This window comes from Pan troglodytes, chromosome 7 (assembly GCF_028858775.2).
Source record: "Pan troglodytes isolate AG18354 chromosome 7, NHGRI_mPanTro3-v2.0_pri, whole genome shotgun sequence".
NCBI classification, from domain to species: Eukaryota; Metazoa; Chordata; class Mammalia; order Primates; family Hominidae; genus Pan; species Pan troglodytes.
The window spans coordinates 76,131,989-76,157,974 of NC_072405.2; the positions used below are offsets into that span (position 1 = coordinate 76,131,989).

Below are 25,986 nucleotides of genomic sequence, written 5' to 3' on the forward strand. Positions count from 1 at the left end.
TAATCCCAGCACTTTGAGAGGCCGAGGCAGGTGGATCATGAGATCAGGAGATCGAGACCATCCTGGCTAACACGGTGAAACCCCATCTCTACTAAAAATACAAAAAAATTAGTTGGGAGTGGTGGCGGGCACCTGTAGTCCCAGCTACTCGGGAGGCTGAGGCAGGAGAATGGCTGAACCTGGGAGGCGGAGCTTGCAGTGAGCTGAGATTGCGCCACTGCACTCCAGCCTGGGTGACAGAGGGAGACTCCATCTCAAAAAAAAAAAAAAAAAAAAAAGGGAAAAAAAAAGCATAACTAAGCATTACAGTTTAGCTCATTCATCTTCTAGTTTTAAAATTTTCTACCAACTTTGTTAGATATTAGGTAATTTATATCTTTTCATATTAAATTGGTTGTTAAGCAAAGAATACTATAAGCCAACAGATCTTTTCACTTTGTATTTCTCCAGGATCCCAAATAATTTCTTAGGAGTGGGATGTGAACTCATTAAATCTTTCAAGACTTTCTTATATAATTTCTAGCTCTTTGCAATATAGAAGGGGCTCAATACACTCATTTGGATATAAAAGTGGATTAATGTATGTTAGAGTCATCACTAACAGAGCTGGCAGGAGTCTTAAGGGCCTAGTTTGACCAGTTAGTTGATGTTTAATCCGCATCAACACGTCATTCTCAGCCAGAAGTTACCTGGATCAGAGCTTGTCTATTAATCTCCAGTGACAGAAATTCACTCTTCTAAGGCAGTGCATTCTTGCTCTGAGTTCCATGCCTCTGAAATTTAATGTGGATTAGTTCTTTCCCTGAGCTTACCTTGAAGCCAGACTCAGCACTTCATCACATCCCCAGGGTGATATTGTGAAATATATATTTGGTCTTCATCCTGTTTCCTGGAATACATACAGCTCCTAAAATCTTTAGACTCTCTGGAGTGATAAGTGTCTTTGTATGCTAATAGGATGACTGGTGGCTGGGGGTCCCTAGGGAGCTTCAGAATGGGGACAGGTCACTGAAAGACCAAGGCATGATGAGAGGGTTGGGACTTTCAGTGCCACCTCCCCAACCTCTTGGGAAGGCTTAAGGTTAAGCCAATCACCAATGGCCAGTGATTTAATCAAGCATGCCCACATGATCAAGCCTCTGTAAAAACCCAAAAGAACTGGATTCAGAGAGCTCTGGATAGCTGGACACATGGAGGTTCATGGAGGGTGGTGCCCATGGAAAGGGCATGGAGCTTTCATGCCCTTCCCACATACCTTGCTATATGCATCTGTTTCATCTGGCTGTTTATCTGTATCCTTTATAATAAACTGATAAACATATATAAAGTGTTTCTGTGAATCATTGTAGCAGATCGAATTGAAAGAGGGGGTCTTGGGAACCCTGATTTATAGCCAGTCAGTCAGAAGTACAGGTCACAAGCTGGCATTTGTAACTGACATTTGAGGTTGGGGGCAATCTTGTGGGACTGAGCCTTTAACCTGAGGAATCAGACACTCACTTTAGGTAGATAGAGTCAGAATTGAATTGAATTATAAGACACCCAGCTGGTGTCCACTGCAGAGTTGCTTGGGGTTTAGCAAGAAAACCTCAAACATCTGGTGTCAGAAGTGTTGTACTAAGAAAAGTAAAAACACTTTGGGTTTTTCTGATCATTCCTTACCCAGAGGGCAGATCCAATTCCACAAATCCTTATGTTGGGGCTTAGAAATTGACACCCCTGGCTGGGCATGGTGGCTTATGCCTGTAATCCCAGCACTTTGGGAGGCTGAGGCAGGTGGATCACTTGAGGTTAGGAGTTCGAGACCAGCCTGGCCAACATCTCTACTAAAAATACAAAAATTAGCCCGGCGTGGTGGTGGGTGCCTGTAATCCCAGTTTGGGAGGCTGAGGCAGGACAATCGCTTGAACCCGGGAGGCAGAGGTTGCAGTAAATTGAGATCACGTCACTGCACTGTAGCCTGGGTGACAGAGCAAGACTCTGTCTAAAAGAAAAGAAAAGAAAGAAAGAAATCGACACCCCCAATATAGCACCCTAGCATGCTAATTATTTTCAATTAATGGCCTTTGAAGAACAGCAGATCCTGGAAGAAGCTTTATGCTGATATTTCCTTATCTAGCTCAAGTCCAGACCCACCAAAGAAGAAAACAGTTACCTGTAGTCCTTTCTCTGAATTTTCATTAATTTAACTCATATTGCAGGTAGAGACTGAGGTTTGTCAACACACCTGGACAGGCATCTGTCATCAACTATTGTCTGCTGTATATTCTTCAAGTCCATTGAATTCCCCTAAAAATCTTTCACCATGCCTCAAATTGCCACATTTCTCCGTACCCCTATAAAGAAGGGTTTATAAACCTCTGTACCCCATTGTATTATTGGGTAATCATCCTTCTGTGATTCCCTCATGCTATGCATGTTAAAATTTGTATGCCTTTCATCCTATGAATCTGCCTTTTGTCAGTTGATTTTCAGCAAAACTTCAGAGGGCAAAGGGAGAGTTTTCCCTTGGGCCTACACTTAGTGAAGTAGATTGTACTGAATATTACCTGTGGTGGTGGTTGTGAAATGCTGGAGAATTTGCATACTTCACAGCAAAGTTTAATTGCAATCCACTATAGGCATTTTTGAGTACTAAAGTCTCTTTCCATACAGTCTAGCAACATTACCTCTTTTTATTGCTCTCTTTGCCCCAAATTTAGGCTCTGAAAATCTCTATATTTTCAGAACAATTCAGTTTAGGTCCTCAGCTAGTATAGCTCTCTCCAAACAAAAGCCACTCAGCTGGAGGAACTCATCGTTTTAGAAAGCAGGCCAGTGGCCATCTATTGTTATTTCATAGGGATTGGCTGAAAACCCCTAATTTGTAATGGTTTCTCTCTTCACTCCAGATGATCTACCCAAATGATTGGTCAAGCAGAACAGCCCCCGGCTCCACTTTTTTTTTTTTTTTGGATAGAGTGGGAGGGTGGTTGTCGGAAAAGGGCATATATAGAGAGGGGCACATGTGGTTGGCTGCTAAAAAAATCGTATAGTTTTCTCCATATTATATCTAATTAATAATATTAGGTAACTGAGTGTTCTAAAGAGTTATTATGTTTCAATAAGTGCCTAACTTTCTCCTAAATAGAAACAAAAATATTTTTATAATAGCTTTATTGCTTTATAATCAGCTATAATTCACATATTAGGAAATTCACCCTTTTAAAATGTACAATTCAATGGCTTTCAGTATATTCACAATTGTCACATCTCATTCTAGAATGTTTTCATCATCCCCAAAAGAAACCCCTTACCCCTCAGCAGTTACTCCCTAATTTTCCCCTCTCCTCAGCCCCTGGCAACCACTAATCTACTCTCTATCTCTATAGATTTGCCTATTCTGGACATTTCATTTGCTCTTTTGTGACTGACTTTTTTCACTTAGCATAATATTTTTAAGTATCTATGCTGCAGAATGTATCAGTACTTCATTCTTGTTATGCCCAAATAATATTCCATTCTATAAATATACCACATTTTGTTTATCTATTCATCAGTTGATAGACATTTGGGTTGTTTCCACTTTTTGGCTATTATGAATAATACTACTATGAACATTCATGTACAAGTCATTATGGGAACAAATGTTTTCATTTCTCTTGGGTATATATATATATATATATCTAAGAGTGGAGTTGCTGGGTCATATGTTTTTAACTTTTTAGGGAAATGCCAAACTGTTTTCCAAAGTGGCTGCAGCATTTTACATTCTCACCAGCAAGTATGAATGTCCCAGTTTTTTTACACCCTCACCAACACATGTTATTGTCTTTTTATTATAGCTGTCTTAGTAGATGCGAAGTGGTACCTACTCCTATTGTGGTTTTGATGTATATTTCTCTATTGGCTAATGACGTTGAGCATATTTTCATGTGCTTATTCTCTTTTATATATCTTTTTTGGAGAGTATCTGTTGAAATCATTTGTGCACTTTTAAATTGGGTTACTTGTGTTTTTATTGTTGAGAGAATTCTTTCTATGTTTTGAATAGAAGTCTCTTAGTAGATATATGATTTGCAAAATTGTTTTATGTTCCATAGGTTTTTCTAAATAGGCAACACTTGAATTATTCAGAAGTTAAAGATTAAGTATGGATATTATCCAAACCCTTTACCTTTCTCATCGATTTGTTCCAATTTGGAAAATCAGTGCTTACAGCATATTTTAAAAAGAGTGCACAGAGGAAAGAAAAAAGCACAGTGCTTCACAGAGAGAATGTGCTCGATTAACTTTGGCAAATGAATGAAAGAAATTTATGCATTTATTCCTGGTTCCTACCACTACTCTGACTTGTCGAGTCCTTCTGGGGGACTTTCAGACCAGTGATATTCATCTTATGGGTGAAACACCCTCAGGGGAGCTATGAAGTATTCAAAAAGTATGCCTGTCTGTACTTGCATGCTGGACTATTCCACATGCACGCACTAAAGCATAACCACTATCACACGGGGATCCACAGATTCTGCACGGTAAAAAGCAGTTTCATGTTCTGCTCTTTAATTTCAAGAATCACTCACTTAAGAGAAAGAAAGAGCTGTTTTTGTCACTTCCATGCTGACCCTACAGTGTTTTCAATCATCTGGGCATTTCTATGTCATTTATGCTATGGATGTTTATTTGGAGGTTCATTTTAGGGAATTTCATACTTACCTCAATACCCCTGACCTCAGAGTGATTCCCACATTGTAATTCCCTGTCCCCTTCATGCAGCACATAACTGCGGGGGGATGGACCTGACCCTGGGAGGGAGGCAGGTCACACTTGGCTGCCTGCCTATCGGATCAGCTGAATCCACTCTGGAGACCTTGCAGCTGACACAGTACCAGCCAGGCTGCCTGCACTTCCCCATCACTTCCAACAGTCTATCAAGATCATTTTGCAACTGCATTTGACATAATCCCTTGTATATCTTGAGTGTTGGCTCACAGAAAAAATCAGAACGATTCAAAACTGGGAAGAAAAAGGAATTCTAGTTGGGTCTGCAGCTGAAACTGAAAAACCAAAGAAGGCATGTGTATGAAGGAAGCAAGCCGGGTAAAGGAAGAACAACAAAGGGAAGCAAGACCTTACTCGCAACCTGATATAAACAGGAGTCTAAGTTTACATAGGCAGAGCTGGCTGCTGCTAGAGTTACTCAGCTCAATTACCCATCCAGAGCACTCATGCAGATGCCTGTAGGCATGCATATGACATATATGTGGATGCGAGTCTCCACTAACAAGCGAAACATCCCTGTGTTTATGAGTATGGAAAATGGCCCCATCAGAGAGAAGGGAAAGTGAAAAGTTTTTTTTAAGTTAGTGGATTTCAGGAGTTAATGTGCTTGTTGTCTCAGTATAGGTTGGAGAAAACAATTTCTAAATAGAAATAGTCATCTATAATACCACATCATAGTATTTATACAATGGTTTTTTTCCCTTCATAAATGCAAGTACTTTTAAGTATACATTATTGCTCATCATCACAACATTCCCGTGAAGAAAAGAGGCTGTTTCACCAACTGATCTGAGGCTTAGAGGTGAACTGACTGTTCTGGGGGTCAGGGAACAAGGGATAGGTTACTGATACTTAGATCCCAGTTTGGAGCTAGGAACTAAATTAGACATTTCACATATATAAATTCCTTTAGTCTCTATAAGAACCTCATGAGGTGGTTGGCATTATACTTTCATAGATTAAATAAAATTGCCCAAATTACTGAGCTAGTAATGGTAGATTCAGACTACATTTGTCTTATTTTAGAGCCATATTCTTTTAGCTATGTCATATTCTTATTTGCCAATTCTAATTGACTGAAGCCTCTTGCTTAGAGGGATGTGTGGAAGGAATCAAAGCCCACGCCCAGTTATTCTAGCTGATGCTAGTGGGATGGGAGGATTGGCATCTCACATAGAACCTAACCCTCATTGTAGAATGAGTGAATGTGGAATAGGCCTCATTTCTAAGGGACTAAAGGAAGGATTTCCATTACACAAGGGTCTATATTTTGAGGGACCTACAGAAAGACTCAATACAAAGGCAGCTCCTAACAACTGCATTTTGATAATAATTTTCCATCCTTTCCTTTTTCTGCTGCAAGTAAACTAGCCATGACTAATTTTCTCATTTCTCCCTGACACTTGCCTCCTTCTTTCTTCAGTAAAAGGGTTTCCTTCCTTAAAATGACATCTTCCTTTTATTTTAAAGGTGATTATTAATGAAACATGGAACGCAGCAGAAATACATTCCCAATGTGCATGGTCAATCCACGTATGACCAGCAGAGTGGTAGAATATAGACAAGGTCGTGACAGCTCTGACCACGACAGACAGACGAATGCAGCATCAGTGGTGCTTGTATGAAAAGGATAAAAAGATTTAACCAGAATTATACTACACCACCGTTCATGTTTTAATTTGGGGAATGACAAATATTCCTCAGTTTGCTGCTTTTACATATGTATTTAAATTTTCAGTTTTCAGGACCGAATTGACATATTTAAAATCCTTGATTTTTATATATTAAAAAAGAATCCTTTCATTTTCTTTTGCCAATTACAGCTGTCATGTACGTATCTGTACCTTTCTCTACCAGGTTTTCACATACAGAAAAACATGAGTCTCCTATGAGAGTCCTCTGGACTCATATTTTGCAGAGTAAAACCTGCAGAAACCTTTGGATCTGGATCCCAGTTGGTCCCAAACTTACCACACCACTTCACTTTCCAGTTTCTATTGGCATCCACTCCACGGCAGCGAAACCTTGAGTTCCTTGACCTTGTTTTTCTCCAAAATCGATCCTAGACATAATTAAGAAAACAGGTGCTGAGAAAAATACTTAAAATATTATTCACATGCATTTTAATAGCTCGATCAATGAATGAGTCATACCACTGAGGGGAGAGTTTTCCTGTGAATAGACAAGCCCAGGGAGTGAAAAAGAGCACTGGATTAGTAGTGGAGACCCAGGTTCATGCTCCAATTTCTGCTACAAACTTCCTGTATTTTGCCTTCTCTCTCTCTTTTTTTTTTTTTTTTTTTTTTGAGACGGAGTCTCGCTCTATCGCCCTGGCTGGAGTGCAGTGGCACGATCTCGGCTCACTGCAAGTTCCGCCTCCCGGGTTCACGCCATTCTCCTGCCTCAACCTCCCCAGTAGCTGGGACTACAGGCACCCGCCACCGCGCCCGGCTAATTTTTTTTTGTATTTTTAGTAGAGACGGGGTTTCACGGTGTTAGCCAGGATGGTCTCGATCTCCTGACCTCGTGATCCGCCCGTCTCGGCTTCCCAAAGTGCTGGGATTACAGGCGTGAGCCACCGCGCCCGGCCCTTTTGCCTTCTCTTGGCCCCATTTCTTTATAGGCAAAATTGAATGGGCTGGACTAGACTAGTGATTTTTCACAATTTATTTGGAAGAAGGAATCTTTATGTGAAATCTCTACAAAATCTAGATGTGAAAATGAAATCTAATTGTTGGTGCTCTGATTGGGGAAAGAGTGAAGGCCTCTTTTGCATCTCTGGAATCACTCAGCTGACTGCCTGTCCAGCTTCCTTCCTGTCCTGGAAGTTTGTGACTCTGTTTTCTATGATTTATTTAGTCCTCTTTTCAACTGGGTAGGCAAAGTGACTTACATTGGTCCAACTAAAATGGTATCCATCGACGTTAAACACAGGCATGATATAGAAATATAGATGATTCAACATTTTTCTCATGGCTGGGTCACTCTTATATGTTAGAAGAGCCTAAAAGACAAAGGTGAGATTTTTCTTTTAAATTGGTCCCCAAAAGAGGAAAAAAGAGTGTGAGATATCCTTTCTATCCATGAGAAATACCAAATACTGTGGTTTAAAAAGTCATAAACTAACATGAAGTTTACTCTTCGACGTTGTAAATTCTCTGTTAAGACTTCTGTCTGAATTAAACTCTTTATTATCAATAATCTTTTAGCAGAGCTGTTAAAAGAGATCAATTGGGCAGCCTCTTAATCATAATTAAGATCTGGCTACAGTTTTAGGCTGATTAAGAAAGCAACAACATAGATAGGATTTGTATAACCACCTGCTTTTAGATTCCATTCAATTGTGGACAAAATAACTGCCTAAATTTATTTGATAGCTTTACACGATAGATCATAGCACAGACCAGCTGCATGTCACTTAATTGTCTAATTAGTAGCAGCCTCAAACCTTGGAACCTACTGCATTGAGACTCTATTCTTTTCTCCTTACTTTTCTGTAAAAAGTTTATGATATTATGATACTATGAACAAAAACTCCCTTTTTATTACTTCCTGATCCCATTTTCTTTCCCTCCACCAAGGTAATCCCTATCCTAAGTTTGACATTATCCTTTCCATGCATGATTGTATGTATTGCTACATATATATGTAGCATGAGAACAATGTATGATATTGTGTGTATGCGTTAACATTATATGTAAGTGAGATATGTTAATTTGTGATCTGCTTTCCTCCCAATATATTTTTGATGTTTATTAAGTTGAGGATTTATTCATTTTAACTGCTAAATGGTATTCCATTATAGGTAAATACACAAGTTATTTTGTTGATGGACAGTTAGATCGAGTTTGGTATTTCACTGTTACAATATTGCAATAAATTTGCTTGCACATTTCTCCTAGACATATGAGAATTTGTTTATAACATATAGCCAGGAATGGATTTGTTGGGTCATGGATTTACATGTTTTTAATTATGCTAAATGTTGCCATATTTTATTAAATCAGTAAACACTCCTATCTGCAGTGAGTGCACAGGCTACCTATGCCAAAGAACAAGTTTCCATTTGTGGATGGAATTGCATTAATGCACTCTGGTCTATAACAATTCACCAAACTCACACCACGGTTTATATAGAATCTGATGAGTCTGGTAGGATGTGTCTCCCCATGTTTTTTGAGTTTAAAATTATCTTGACTATTTTTGACCCTTCCCTGTTCACATAAATTTTGAAATCAAGGTTGAACACATCAAGGAGGTTCTGTTTTATACTTAGGTTGTTTTTGTCACTAATGTTTGTTGAATTTTAGCAAATGATTTTTCTTCCTGTATTGTCATAATCATTTGGTGGTTATGATGTGTCAAATAATTTTCTGTTGTTAAACCATCCTTGTATTCCTGGGATAAGCCCATTTGGTTATGATGTGTATTTTTAATATGTTGGTTGGATTCAGGTTGCTAATGCAGTCATACACTATATAACTATGTTTTGGTCAACAATGGATTGCATATGCCACTGTGGTTCCACAAGATTATAATGGAACATGTAGAGAAATCTGCTATGTGACACTTGATATTTGCATTGCAGATCAATAGGGAAAATGGCTGAAATTCAGCAGTGATGCTGGGGCATTTAGTTTTCCACATGAAAAAATATACATAAATAAAATACCATCTAGGTCTGCCTAAATACACTCTATGATGTTCACACAATGATGAAATCGCTTAATGACACATTTCCCAGAACATATCCTCGTTGTCAAGCAATGCATGACTGTATTAATATCCACATTTCCACATGAGCTAAGTGTATGATTTTCTTTCATATTTTGTCCTTGTCTGGTTTTGCTACAAGGGTTATATTACCCTATTGTGATTTGGGGGTATCTAAAAATTATATTTGTAGAATATTTTTTAATATATTTGAATTATTAGTTCCCTGAATGGTAGAACTCAGCTCTGAGATCATTTAGACCTAGAGCAGAAATTAATGAAATATAAAACAAAGATACACTAAGAAAGATATATCCTTGTTTTCTATTTTATTGATTTCTGCTCTTTAACATTTTGTTGTTGACGTAACAATTTTTTTTTTTTCTTGCTTTGTCACCCAGGCTAGAGTGCAGTGGTGCAATCATAGCTCCCTGCAGCCTCAAACTCCTGGGCTCAAATGATCCTCCTGCCTCAGCCTCCCAAGTAGCTGGGACTTCAGGCAGGAGCCACTTGGCTAAATATTTAAATTTTTTTCTGAATATATATATATATATATATATTTTAAATTATACTTTAAATTCTAGGGTACATGTGCACAACGTGCAGGTTTGTTACATAGGTATACATGTGCCATGTTGGTTTGCTGCACCCATTAACTCGTCATTTACATTAGGTGTTTCTCCTAATGTTATCCCTTCCCCTGACCCCCACCTCAAGAAAGGTCCCAGTGTGTGATGTTCCCCACCCCATGTCCAAGTGCTCTCATTGTTCAATTCCCACCTATGAGTGAGAACATGTGGTGTTTGGCTTTCTGACCTTGTGATAGTTTGCTCAGAATGATGGTTTCCAGCTTCATCCATGTCCCTGCAAAGGACATGAACTCATCCTTTTTTATGGCTGCATAGTATTCCATGGTGCATATGTGCCATGTTTTCTTTCTTTCTTTTTTTTTTTTTTGAGACGGAGTCTCGCTGTGTCTCCCAGGTTGGAGTGCAGTGGTGCGATCTCGGCTCACTGCAAGCTCCGCCTCCCGGGTTCACGCCATTCTCCTGCCTCAGCCTCCCAAGTAGCTGGGACTACAGGCACCCGCCAACACGCCCGGCTAATTTTTTGTATTTTTAGTAGAAACGGGGTTTCACCGTGTTAGCCAAGATGGTCTCGATCTCCTGACCTCGTGATCCGCCCGTCTCGGCCTCCCAAAGTGCTAGGATTACAGGCGTGAGCCACCGTGCCCGGCCTGCCATGTTTTCTTAATTCAGTCTATCATTGATGGACATTTGGGTTGGTTCCAAGTCTTTGCTATTGTGAATAGTGCCACAATAAACATAACGTGTGCATGTGTCTTTATAGTAGCATGATTTATAATCCTTTGGGTATATACCCAGTAATGGGATGGCTGGGTCAAATGGTATTTCTAGTTCTAGATCCTTGAGGAATCGCCACATTGTCTTCCACAATGATTGAACTAGTTTACACTCCTACCAACAGTGTAAATAAAAGTGTTCCTATTTCTCCACATCCTCTCCAGCATCTGTTGTTTCCTGACTTTTTAATGATCGCCATTCTAACTGGTGTGAGATGATATCTCACTGTGGTTTTGATTTGCGTTTCTCTGATGACCAGTGATGATGAGCATTTTTTCATGTGTCTTTTGGCTGCATAAATGTCTTCTTTTGAGAAGTGTCTGTTCATATCCTTTGCCCACTTTTTGATGGGATTGTTTTTTTCTTGTAAATCTGTTTAAGTTCTTTGTAGATTGGCAATTAGCCCTTTGTCAGATGGGTAGATTGCAAAATTTTTCTCCCATTCCGTAGGTTGCCTGTTCACTCTGATGATAGTTTCTTTTGCTGTGCAGAAGCCCTTTAGTTTAATTAGATCCCATTTGTCTATTTTGGCTTTTGTTGCCTTTGCTTTTGGTGTTTTAGTCATGAAGTCCTTGCCCATGCCTATGTCCTGAATGGTATTGCCTAGGTTTTCTTCTAGGGTTTTTATGGTTTTAGGTTTAACATTTAAGTCTTTAATCCATCTTGAATTAATTTTTGTATAAGGTGTAAGGAGGGGATCCAGTTTCAGCTTTCTACATATGGCTAGCCAGTTTTCCCAGCACCATTTATTAAACAGGGAATCCTTTCCCCATTTCTTGTTTTTGTCAGTGTTGTCAAAGATCAGATGGTTGTAGATGTGTGGTGTTATTTCTGAGGCCTCTGTTCTGTTCCATTGGTCTCTATCTCTGTTTTGGTACCAGTACCATGCTGCTGTGGTTACTGTAGCCTTGTAGTACAGTTTGAAGTCAGGTAGCGTGATGCCTCCAGCTTTGTTCTTTTGGCTTAGGATTGTCTTGGCAATGTGGGCTCTTTTTTGGTTCCATATGAACTTCAAAGTAGTTTTTTCCAATTCTGTGAAGAAAGTCATTGGTAGCTTGATGGGGATGGCATTGAATCTATAAATTACTTTGGGCAGTATGGCCATTTTCATGATATTGATTCTTCCTATCCATGAGCATGGAATGTTCTTCCATTTGTTTGTGTCCTCTTTTATTTCGTTGAGCGGTGGTTTGTAGTTCTCCTTGAAGAGGTCCTTCACATCCCTTTTGAGTTGTATTCCTAGGTATTTTATTCTCTTTGTAGCAATTGCGAATGGGAGTTCACTCATGATTTGGCTCTCTGCTTGTCTGTTATTGGTGTATAGGAATGCTTGTGATTTTTTCACATTGATTTTGTATCCTGAGACTTCGCAGAAATTGCTTATCAGCTTAAGGAGATTTTGGGATGAGACGATGGAGTTTTCTAAATATACAATCATGTCATCTGCAAATAGGGACAATTTGACTTCCTCATTTCCTAATTGAATACCATTTATTTCTTTCTCTTGCATGATTGCCCTGGCCAGAACTTCTAACACTATGTTGAATAGGAGTGTTTTTTTTCTTTTTTTCTTTTTTTTGTGGAGACAGGGTCTCCCTATGTTGCCCAGGCTGGTCTCAGACTCCTGGGCTCAAGCAATCCTCCTTCTTAGCTTCCTAAAATGCTGGGATCACAGGCATGAGCTACCAGATCTGACCTGTCATTTACATTTCTGTTCCTTTTCTAATTTCTTGTGAGTGGAAAGATTGGCTCACTAACTTGGAGACTTTATTCTTTTCTCATATATTGATTTAAAATTATAAATTTCCCTTTAATACTAGCTTAGTTGCATTCTATATGTCTATCAAGATGAAATCACCTACGCTACATAGTAGTTTTGTTACCATTCAGTTCTAAATACTGAATTTCCTTGATTTAAATTTTACTTATAAATGTTTTTTTCTAAATATGTGTTAATCATTTTTTTAAAATAAATGATTTCTGACACTGTATTACAGTTAGAGAATGTGATATTTTTAACAGATTATTTGGTATTTGTTGATACTTGCTTTGTGGACTAGAATATAATCAATTGTTGTGAATGTTCCAATTGTGCTTGAAAAAAATATACATTCTCTAATTATTGGGTAAAGATACTATATGTGTTCATTGGATTATGTTATTATTGTTTGTATTACCTATATTCTTACTAAAAATTTGTCTGCTATTTTAACCACTGAGAATTGTGTTAAAACCTCATATTGTTATTTTGGCCTTATTGGTTTCTCTTACATGCTGTCAATTTTTGTTTTATATATTTTGAGGCCATTAACATCATTTAAAATTTTTTCATTTCTAAATAATATATTAATCAAAGAAGCTGTTCTCTAGTATTCTATTCTGGAAACAGTTTAACTTCCAAGACTTGTCAGAACGTGTTCTTCCTCTGACAAACAAGCAGGGTGTCATTGTATTGCATATGCTGTATTTGTGATTTTTGTAACTTTCTAAGAATTTCAGCTGTTCTCCGTCTGGTCACACAAAGCAAGAATCATCACGACGTGATGACTGTTAAATACTGAACAGGACATTTAGGAGAATTCCTTGCTTGAGTGCCTTAAATAATAGGACACAGATCATTTGTCTTTTATGGTTTAGGTAGGGGTTTCTAAAAGAAACGTAACCATGTGTCTTTCTATTTCCTGTTATTCTAACATATGATAACCATGAAGAACACAGGGGTGTGCTTTTCTTCTAACGTGTAGAACTATTTTTAGCAATCGATACATACCCTCCATACACATTGAAAAGGAGATGCCCAATAATCAAGTTGCATCTGGACCTACAAAGTTTAATTTCTTTATTACTATTGTTGCTTATGAGGAAGACTTAAGTAGTCGGGATCTGAAAGCCAGTTGCAAAACAATGCACCACACGCCTCAGTGTGGCGGTCCCTAGGTACTGCATCACCTCACTTAAATTTATTTTAAAGAGGCTTCACCAAAGCAATTTTTTCAATTAAAAGATATTAAGGAAAGTTTTTAGTATTATCTTCTGCCAGGCAAATGATAAGTTTGGAACTGATTGGGGCATTTCTGAAGTTAATTAAGAAAGACATAGAATGAATCTATTTGGTATTCACCATCTGCCAAGACTATTTTGGCCTCTGCATACTTATGTACATGTTATAGATCAGAATTCACCAAATAAACTTTGGTTAAAATCAAAGACAAATTTTGCCATGACTAATACCTTTGTGTGGCATGACAAAGTGAGGTAAAGGGTTTCCCTCCTTTTCAATGCTTTCGGATTTACGTGGTTGGATGTTGCTTTCTTAGAGTTCACGACAGCATGGAATATGGAGATCACTTTTTTGAGGATTGGTGTTAATGGCTTTTAAAAAGGTAGCTTTAAAACTTTCTTCTATTTTTACTTTACAATCACTGCAGAGGACCTAAAAATAACCACACATCCAATGCAGGACACACTGGCAGAACGAAGCCTGTTACAGCTAAGGCCAAAGAAAGGGGCACAGTCACCATCAAGCTGAAGACCAGCCTCAACTGGACTGGACAGGACAGGAATATCACTTAGGACAGGTAAACACTGCGGCACCAAAATGGGTGCATCTCAACACAAAGGAGGTATTTTAAATTCAATACCAGAAGGATTAATTGGAGTCGGGGAGAGTTTACAGGGAAGTTTTTTTTTTTTTTTTTTTTTTTCCAAAGGGGAGCTTAATCTATAAAGATAGCTGACATCACACTACAAGATGCTCATTAAATACAAAATGGTCAATCAAATAACAGTTTGAAAGTAATGAGAAGAAAAGGCTTCATAAATGAAGGGTGAAAAACTGAAAATGATCTCCTCATCTTGTATATTCTAGTTATTTTTATACTTAGTTATACTTAGAAACACCCAGAATGACTAATCTAACAGGGCAGGTGAAGACTAGAAAATGTTGTCAATTAATCTACATTTTCTAATAAGAGACATAAATATTTAAAATGTTTTGTGTCACCAGGAAGAATATACTACTAGATACATGTCTATTCTTTTTCCTAAGTAATGCCACTTCACATTTCACACAGAGATAGCCTAACAACGATGATTCATTGGTTGTATTTGCTCATGAGAAGAAGCCAGGACAACTTTGGTATTGTGAAGATCTAATCTGTAAGGATATTTTACCCACCAAAAAAGAAAGTACAGATGTCTTCACTTTGCATGGTTCTTATATACACAAATTTGTTACTGCACTTTAGTTAAATAACACCAGTCCTCCCACAGAAGTGTGAATTTTGGTTACCACTGCTACAAATCACTATATAAATAAAAATGAACATCAAGATCTGTGATCGATTCTACTATTTCTTTGAAAGTCTGTCAGTGGTTGGTTGGTTACTACTGTGCATGTCATAATCAGTTTACACACAGACAGCAAAGTGTGTAGTTGTGTTGTGTCCTTGTTTCCCGGTGATAAATCTACAAGGTAATTTACAATAATGGATGGTGGAAAGAGGAAATTGTCCAACTAAGGTCAAAGTGTGGCAAAGAAATGAAAAGTCCTAATGCTGGAGGTGAGATCTGAACCCAAATATAAATGGAGCTTAGAACAAATAGCTGACTAGAAATGTTGACACTGCAGCATTCAGCCCTAAATATGCAGCCACAGGAATACAGTGAGGACCAACTTACCAATACAGATGAGGCAAGTGGTTGGGATGAAAAGGATGATGATATTCCAGAAGAAGTGACCTGGCAACACTTCACATTAAAGTAAGATATTTAGTGACATTGAAAGTACAAAGGAAAAAAAAATATTGGAAGCTGATTCAGTGAAGAGAGGAGTATGACAATCTGCCAAGGCAAATTTTTTATGAAAGATGCTTATTTCATATTGTAAGCTATACAGAGAGAAGATAATGAGCAGAATCCAAACTACCCTTTATAAGGTTTTTTTTTTTTACAAAGAAATAAGACATTTTAATTCACAGTATTTCTCATGATTTAAAATGTAGCATACTAAATATTAGTTTTACTACTTAAAATCATTTCCCAATACATGTATAACAAAGTAAGAGAGTTTTTAATATTTTGACAAAAGCTCTTAGGATCACGGAACAAACAATTTCTCTCATTGATTGTGAAGATTGCTCTGTCCTGCTTCAGCTTGCGTCGCCACTTTTATAGTCTGGTGCTACTGGTGGAAAGCAAGCATTGTCTGTCTACACAATGGCCAGAACACTCACTATTATTAGGTAGCGGAGTACAACTAATGCAATGGATTTCAGTTTAGTCAAACTGAAACTAAACAAATATTGAATCAAAACTCTGCTATGTTCAAGGCATTATAAATTGGATAGAAGGGAGAAAGAGATAGGCTGGAGGATGTGAAGAATGAAGGAGATTGGGGAGAGTGAGCATGGGAGAACATAGGGAACTAACGGTACTGAAGGCCAGGAAAAAGCAAACCAAAATATCATAATTACTCAGAATGGCAGTGAACCAAAGTCAGACAATTAAAAAAATGAAGATCATTTTCATATGATGAGCTGTTTTCCATTAGGTAATTAAGAACAAAGACGTGTTTGCTTACTCAGCTGAACTCATTAGATACTTGATCTGGGCTTAGTAGCTGTCTCAATTATTTATTCCCTGTTTTTTGGCACATACATGCAATTTAAGTTCTCTTCTTAAAAGTGTTTATTTTTAGTGATCTATTTCTTAACCAAGACCTTGGTGTTTCATGCCAATATCTGAGGGCTTATATTTTACCTTTAATGAGCAGCAAGACATAATGAGACTGAAAGAAATGATTATCCAAAAGGACTATTCCCTGGAGAGCTTTTGGATCCTGGGAGAAGAGCCTTCCCCTTCTGGAAAGACTTCTCAGTTGGAGGACTTCTCCTGCAACCACAGCTCTAAGTCATTCTTAGAGCTCTGTCCTAAACAGACAACCCACCATAGCCCTCACATATTACTACTTGCTCTGCCTGGAAAATAACCTGCTTCCCTGAAAGTCTCCTATTTTTATTTTTATTTGAATTATCTGCATAGTACATCTGAATCACATGCCAGATGTTGGCACTAGGACTAGCCATCACTGCAGTGCTGAGTGTAGATGGGTGGGAATGTGCAATAGAGATGGTTTTCCAATAATCAAACTGGGCCTGGAAGGGTGAGGTTTCACATTACATAGACAGCAGACGAATATTGTGGCTCACTTGGAGAACTAAGGATGTTTTATTGCTTTTCTTTTCTTTCTTTCTTTTTTTTTGTACTGCTGCCTTTCTGTAACAGGATCAGATTAGATCCACCTGTATATTACACATCTTGAATGTCTAGGAGAACTTTCCATTTCAGGCCATTTTAGTCCCAAACATTTTTTTCACAAGCCCTTGCTTTATCTTTGGTCTGCCACTGAATTAAATAGAATTCAACTGCTGATTCTAAAAACCTGTAGAAATATATGACTCAAGTGTAACTGAGTTTAGTTTTAAAAACATAGTCATTTTTGACATGTTTTATGTAGAAAATTTTGGGAAATTCAGAAAAGCATAAAGAAGAAAATAAAAATTACCCATGATCCTATCCTCTTAACATTTGGCATTTTTTCAGGTATATATCTATATAACTCTCAGACACAGATTTTGCAAAATTGAATTATATTGTCCATGCTGTTTTTTTTTTTAAACATAGCAACATGTCATGAAGGGTTTTCTTCATCATTAAATACTATACTAAAATATTTTTATGTAGTCAGGGCTATCAGTCATTCCTTTACGCCTCTTTCTTTGCTTTTATGCTTGGAAATGTCTTCTTTACTTGGAAATCAAACAAATATTTCCCTGAGTTACTTTCTTAATATTATACAAATAATGACTCTGGTTAAATTCATCCCAGCGATGTAGAATTATTTGAGGAAAAAAACTGGAGTGCTATGCATAACTCTGGGCCAGCAAGCACCAGCCATGGCTTGAGATACTCAATCTGGGAGGTCAACAATCTCAAACTAGCAAAAGCGAACAAAGCCCAAATTGCCTCATTCAGTTGGAGGTTATTCTGAAAAATGAAGCAAATGCTATTCCATCTGCATTGGCAACAAAGAATTAAAGTGGCCTTTCCACAATTAAAAAAACAAAAAGATGTAAAAATGAGCTGCCACTGAAAATTACTAGGCGATCCTAAATATAGATATTACTTGCCCTAAATTTGTACCAGGACCTCAATGGTGTACTTCTACGATCTTCCATCCCTTTGCTTGTCTCTTCTTATCAGCTTATGTAATACAGACAAGAAAAGTACTTACACACAACTTTGTTACAGCAGACAAAATCACTGGAATTTATTCTTGGTTGTCTGCTGCCCAAATTAGGCCTGTGAATCAGGTATTCATTCATTTTGGCAGCTTGCTTGATCTTTCACCTCTTATCAAACAGCATTCATTCTTTTGGTCCATGAGAATCCATGAGTTGGATAACAGCAGAGTTTTTGATTTTCCCTCCCCATTATCCAGTATCCACAGTGTCTTAACAGGGCCTGGCCTGGTGCATAGTAGTAAACACTTGATAATTACTTGCTGAATAAATTAATCATTTCACCAGCTTAGTGTAGTGTTGTGTTGGGTACTTTCCTTCAGACTAATGGTCCTGCCAACGCTTCAAATGATGCTCCCCCAGCTTCAATGACACCACGAATCTCTTGGGCATCTTATCTTTGATCCGTCCTCCTCTTCCATCCCCATATCAAGCCAATCATCCATTCCTAAAGACTTTCTTTATCACTGCCTTCTTTTGTGTCTGTCTCTTCTCCCAAGTAGAACTGCAAATGCATTGAGGAAAGGGTTAATGTTTTGTGCACTGTAGGACAGTACTTGTGCCATTACAGGACTTAGCATGCTGCCTTCGTATAAAAAAAAGTGCTCAATAAGCATTTGATAGTATGAATGAATATCTGCTTTGAACTTTTTTATATGGTTTTTTCACTTTCCATTCCTACATCCACTCTTCCTGTCTATGTGTAGATTCCTGCCCTATAAATTTCTAGTTAGTAGCCCTCACTCTGGGTTCTTTCTCCTTCCTTTCATCCATATATCATTGCCTTTCATCTTTAAGCTCTCTGACAATGGGACGTGTTTTTTGCTCCTTATCAGTGTTTTCTTTTTCTTTTTTTGAGACAAGATCTCACTCTGTCACCCAGGCTGGAGTGCAGAGGTGTGATCACAGCTCATTGCAGCCTTGACCTCCTGGGCTCAAGTGATCCTTCCACCTTGGCCTCCCAAAATGCTGGAATTATAGGTGTCAGCCACTGCACCTGGCAAGTGTCTTCTCATTTTACTTCATTGGACCAAACTCTGCCTGGCTTCCAAGGCTTACTATAATTTTTCAAGCAGCATTATATGGCATTAGAGTTTACTCACATAGACTGTACGTTGCTGCCTCACTAAATCTACAACGCCCACATATCATGTTCATTCTCAACATTAATCTTTTCTCTTTCTTGGAATACTTTCATTTCCCTGATCAAATTCCAACTTCTCAGTCAAGGCTGGAGAATCATTTTCTCCACAAAGCTTCCCCAAACCTTGTCTTTTTAAAGTCTTAATGGATTTTTCTAATTCCTTAATTCCTTCAGGTACTATAATCAGTACACTTAGGCCTCCAAAGACACACTATTTTATGTTGTTTCCTGCACATAAATATTCCTCCTCAAATAGAATGCAGACCCCTTGAGTGCAGGTACCATGATTTGCACTTCTGTTGATGCCCATAATATAAGCAGAATGCTAAAAATGTGGTGATCAACAATAATTTGTTGAACTGATTAATATAAATATCTTCTGAGGGAATGCTATTTAACCCTAATTTAAAAAATAACAGCTTTTTTGGGATATAATTCACACACCTTACAATTCATCCTTTTATAGTGTGCAATTTACTGTGTTTTAGTATATTTACAGAGTTGTGCAACCATCACCACTATATAGTTTTATATATATATATATATATATATATGTATATATATATATTTTTTTGAGATGGAGTGTCTCTCTGTTGCCCAGGCTAGAGTGCAGTGGCACAATCTTGGCAGACTGCAACCTCCGCCTCCCTGGTTCAAGCGATTCTCCTGCCTCAGCCTCCACAGTAGCTGGGATTACAGGCATGTGCCACCACACCTGGCTAATTTTTGTATTCTCAGTAGAAATGGGATTTCACCATGTTGGCCAGGTTGGTCTTGAACTCCTGACCTCATGATCTGCCCACCTTGGCCTCCCAAAGTGCTGGGATTACAGGCGTGAGCCACGGTGCCTGGCCTTATACTTTCATTATCCAAAAAAGAAGCCCTTACTCTATAGGTATCCACCCCATAATCCTATCCTCTTCCCTCACTATAGGCAACCACTAATCTACTTTCTTTTTCCAGAAATTCGCTGATTTGGGGCATTGCATATGTATGGAATCAGGTAATACGTAATATTTTGTGATCAACTTCTTTCATTTAGCATGTTTTCAAGATTCATGTATGTTGTAGCATGTATCAGCACTTCATTGACTTCTTATTGAGATACGATTCACAGAATATAAAATTCACCATTTTACAGTGTACAATTCAGTGGTTTTTAGTATATTTGCAGTGCTGTACAATCATCATCATCATTGAATTCTAGGACATTTCCACCACTCCAAAAAGAACCTGGTAGTTGTTAGTTTCAATTCCCTCTTACTCCATCCCCTTGCAACTACTAATGTGCTTCCTGTTTTTATGGATTTGCCTATTCTCTGAACATTTCATATAAACGGAGTGATACAATATATGAGTCTTTGTGTCGTCTGCCTCATTTCATTTAGCGTAATGTCTTCAAGGTCCATCACTGCTGTATCTTAATACTTTCCTTCCTTTTATGGCTGAATAATGCCCTGTTGTATGGTTATACCAATAAAAAAACTATTCATCAGTTGATGGCCACTTTTTGGCTATGATGAATAATGCTGCTATGAGCATTCATGCACAAGTTTCTATGTGGATATGCTTTCAGTTCTCTTGGGTACACACATAGGAGTGGAATTTTGGGGTCACATAGTAACTCTATGTTTAACTTTTGGAAGAACTGCCATACTGTTTTCAACCCTATTTTAACTTGGTAGTTTCCTCTACTTTTTTTTTTTTTGAAATGGAGTCTTGCTCTGTTGCCCAGGCTGGAGTGCGGTGGTGCGATCTCGGCTCACTGCAACCTCTGCCTCCTGGGTTCAGGCAATTCTCCTGCTTCAGCCTCCCGAATAGCTGGGATTACAGGCATGCACCACCATGGCCAGCTAATTTTTGTATTTTTAGTAGAGAAGGGGTTTTGCCATGTTGTCCAGGCTGGTCTTGAACTCCTGGCCTCAAGTGATCCATCCGCCTCAGGTGTGAGCCATCCTCTATTTTTAAATTTAATTTTCAAGTCCATTACTTTAAAGTTTTGTAAGTGTCCCTCTTTACAAGTATCTCCTTGCTGTCTATTCTCTTTGTTCCCTGGCCTTTGCCCATTCTCAGGTTTAAGTCTCTTTGCTCTTCTGTAGATATATGTTCACGTTTGCAGAAAGATAACTTCCAAGTTCTGTATGTGTATCTCTGCTTATTTCTCCTTATGTATTTATTCTAGTTTTCTTTCTTTGATGAATTTAGTGTCTGTGTCATCCCTCTTGGCCCACAACAAATTTAAGAAACTTTAGGTTGGACATGGTGGCTCACATCTGTAATCCCAGCACTTTGAGAGGCTGAGGCGGGTGGATCACTTGAGGGCAGGAGTTCGGGACCAGCCTGGCCAACATGGTGAAACCCTATCTCTACTGAAAATAGAAAAATTAGCAGTGTGTGGTGGTGCGCACCTGTAATCCCAGCTACTCAGGAGGCTGAGGCAGGAGTATCGCTTGAACCTGGGAGGCAGAGGTTGCAGTGAGCCAAGATCACACCACCACACTCCAACCTGGGTGACAGAGCGAGACTCCATCTCAAAAAAAAAAAAAAAAAAATTAATGCCAAAAGGGAATATTTCTTAAAACTCCTTTTTAATTTTGTGATGAAGGGAGCATCTGTACATTTCAACAGTAAGTCCAGCATGTCTGTGTTCATCTTTTTCCTCTCCCCTCAAAGTCCCATGGCACCATAAATATCATATGATATTGGTAATGGTTTTGCTAACCTGGTGTAAGCAAGCATTCAACAAGAGAAAGATTTTGCAATCTAAGTGTACCAACCATTTGTCTTCTTAATTCTACTTACATGATTAAAAAAATTTGTGCTATGTGAATATTAGGAAAGAAAGAGAGGTAGCATGTACTGCAAACAGAAAGGTGATGGCTCTACATTTTCCAAGAGAATTAAATGACTATCAACTTAAAAGACTAAAACCCATAAGTTTTGTGGTATATCTGGCATTTAAAAAATGTCTGTCAACTAGGAACTATCAATTATTTGTTGAGATAATGAATTCATTTTTGCAATTTTCAAAATAATAAAATAATGAAGCCCAATTTACCAGTCATTTAATTCTGGTAGTTTGCTTCTGTATCACTGTTTTCTGAGCTTTGTGTTTTCAAAATAGGCATCCACAGATCACTCTACTAAATTGGAATGGAGGCAGAAGTGGAAGTGGCTCTCCGGGCATGGCATGGGACGGTAATGCTGGCCAAAGAAGAGATGAACTTACAGAGCCAGAGCCCCCCTTGATACTTCTGGTTTCCGTGGCAGAGAGAGTCAGGGCCAGCTGATGAGGATTACACAGTAGGGAAGAGAGAGCAGAGATGAAATTGACTGTTTCTCTAGGCAAGAGAAGCACCTGGTTCCAAAGAATGGAAACCAGGGATATGCAGCCTGGCTATTATTTTTATAATAAACTTCTGATTTGGAGATAAATTAGGGTCCACATGTAATTATAGGAATACAGACAGATACCATATACCACTTACCTATTTTTCCCCATTGGTAATATCTTGCCAAACTGTAGTATAATATTACCATTAGGGTATTGGCATCGATATGGGCAAGATACAGAACATTTCCATCCTCACACACATTCCTCATGTTGCCCTTTTACAGCCACATCCACTTTCCTTCCAACTCCACCCCTTCCCTAACCCTGAGCAGTCACTAATCTGTTCTCCATTTCCATAATTTTGTCATTTAGAGAACAATATATAAATGAAATAATACAATAGGCATTTGTTTAAGATTGGCTTTTTCATTCAGCATAATTCTCTGGAGATTCATCCAGGTTGCAGCATTTATCAATAATCTGTTCCTTTTAATTGTTGAATAGTTTTCCATGGTATGGATGTACTACAGTTTGTTTAACCATTTGCCTGTTGATGGATACCTGGGTTGTTTCCAGTTTTGGGCTATTGAAAATAAAGCTGCTATAAACATTTGTGCATGGGTTTTTGAGCAAACATAAGTTTTAATTTCTCTGGGATAAATGCCAGGAGTGCAATTACTGGGTCATATGGTAGTTCCATGCCTAGGTTGAAAAGAGACTGCCAACTGTTTTCAAGAATAGCTCTACCGTTTTACATTTGCACCTGCAACATATGAGTGTTCTAGTTTCCTGCATCCTCCCTGGCATTTGGTGATATTTGTGATATATATCTGTAGATGTATAGATCTACCTATACATCTATAGATATAAATCTATCTATCTGATTATTTTTAGCCACTCAGATAGGTGTGCAGTGATAGCTCACTGTGGCTTTAATTTTCCCAACGACATCTTTTTTGCGTGTGCTTATTTGCCATCTGTATGTATACACTTTGGTTCAATGTCTCTTCATGTCTTTTGCCCATTTTCTCATTGGATTGCTTGCTTTTTACTGTCAAGTTTTGAGTTTATATATTCCAAATGAGTCTTTTATTAGATCTGTGATTTGCATATGTTTTCGCAGTCTGCAGCTTATCATTTTCATCCTCTTAACAGTTTTTCATAGGCAAAAGTTTAAAATTTTGATTGTTTGATAATGTACAATGTATCTACTTTTCCTTTTATGGCGCATGTTTTTGGTGTCAAATCAAAGAACGCTTTGTCTTGGTTTTAGATCCTGAAGATTTTCTTCTGTGCTTTTTTCCCCTAAAAGTTTTATCGTTTTACATTTTACATTTAAATTCATGATCAATTTTGAGTTAATTTTTTGTATATGGTATGAGACTTAGACTCATACCATATACAAAAAAAGATTCATTTTTTTTTTGCAATGAATATCCAATTGCTCCAGCACCATTTGTTGAAAAGGCTGTCTTTCCTCCTTTGAATTGGTTTTGCATTTTTGTCAAAAGTCAGTTGGGAATATTTGTGTGGATCTATTTTTGGGTTTCTATTCTGGTCCATTTATCTATGTCTATCCTTTCACCAATACCACACACTCTTAATTATTGTAGGTATATAGTATGTCTTGAAATTAGATAGAATGAATCCTTCCTCCCTTTTCATTCTTCTTTTTCAAAATAGTTTTAGCTCTCCTACTTCCTTTGCCATTCCATATACTTTTAAGAATAATCTTATCTATGGCTACAAAAAAGTCTTGCTGAAATTTTGATAGGAATTGAGTTAAATCTCTATATCAATTTGAGTAGAATTGCCATCTTTACTATTTTGAAATCTCCCAATCCATGAATGTGGTATGTCTCTCCACTTCAATTTTCTTTATTTCACCAGCATTTTGTAGTTTTCAGCATGTAAGTCCTGTACATGTTTTGCTGGATTTACACCTAAAAGTATTTCACTTTTTTGAGTAATTGTATATAATCTTGTATTTTAAAAATTCCAGTGTCCACGTGTTCATTGCTATTATGTATATGGAAATAAAATTGATTTTGTATGTTTATCTTGTATCCTGTTGAAAAATTTCCCCTCTCTTTCTTTAAGAGTTTTATCATGGATGTATGTTAAATTTTGTCAAATGCTTTCTCTGCATCAATTGATAAAATTATATAATTTTTCTTCTTTAGCTTTTAATACAGTGGATTACAATGATTAACTTTTGAGTATTAAACTGGGATTGCATCCCTGAAATAAATCTCACTTAGCTATGGTATATAATTATTTTTCTTGATTGCTAAATTCTATCCATTAATACTTTATTCAGGATTTCTGTATCTATTTTCAAGAAGGATATTGGTCTGAGTTTCTTGTTCATGTGCTGCCTCTAGTTTTGGTATCAGGCTTCATAAAAAGAATTGGAAGTGTTCCAACCTCGTCTATTTTCTGAAAAGACTGTGTTGAATTGGTGTTAATTCTTCTTTAAACATTTGGTAGAATTCTCCAGTGAAAGCTTCTGGGCCTTGAAATTTCCTTTTTGGGGAATTTAAAAATCATAAATTAATATTTGTAATAGTTATAGGGATATTCAAATTCTCTACTTTCTAATAGGTAAGTTGTAGTAGTTGGTGTTGTTCAATTAATTGGTTCATTTTGTCTACATTGTCAAATTTACATGGGTAGAATTATTCCCAGTATTCTCTTATTAACCTTTTTTATATCTTCAGAGTTTGTAGTGATATTCCATTTCATTTCTAATAATGGTAATTTGCATCTTCTTATTTTCTTTGTCTCTCATGCTAGAGCTTTGTCAATTTTATCTATCTTTTAAAATAACCAGGCCAGGTGCATGGCTCATGCCTATAATCCCAGCACTTTGGGAGGCTGAGGTGGTAGTTGAGCCTAGGAGTTCGAGATAAGCTTGGGCAACACAGGGAGACGCTGCCTCTACAAAAAATAATTTAAAAAAATTAGCCTGAATTGGTGGCACACACCTGTGGTCCCAACTACTCTGGAGTCTGACGTGAGAGATTTGCATGGGCCTGGGAAATCAAGGCTGCAGTGAGCCATAATCATGCTACTGCACTCCAGTCAGCTTATTGTTATATTGATTTTCTCTAATAACTTTGTTTTCAGTTTCATTTATTTTTGCTCTTATTTCTATTATTTCCTTCCTTCTGCATGCTTTGGGTTTATTTTCTATTTTTCTAGGTCATTGAAGGAAGAGCTTATTGTTTTGAGACTTTTCCTCTTTTCTAACATATACCTTTAGTGCTATACATTTCCCTCTCAGCACTGCTTTAGCTATGCCCCACACATTTTGATATGTTGTATTTTCACTTTTAACCAGTTCAAGGCATTATCAAAACTTCCCTTGAG

The 25,986-nt window shown here is 37.7% G+C and overlaps 1 protein-coding gene across 1 annotated transcript in view; it reads right to left on the reverse strand.

The window, feature by feature from the left end:
- The window catches only part of CPA6 (carboxypeptidase A6), a 329,468-nt gene that overhangs the window by 53,890 nt on the left and 249,592 nt on the right, over positions 1-25,986 (reverse strand). The window contains exons 7-8 of the mRNA XM_528158.5: positions 7,652-7,762; positions 6,730-6,820 (exon numbers count right to left, since the gene is read on the reverse strand). Of these exons, the coding sequence (XP_528158.2) occupies positions 6,730-6,820; positions 7,652-7,762 (202 nt within the window). The remainder of the gene's footprint in view (positions 1-6,729; positions 6,821-7,651; positions 7,763-25,986) is intronic.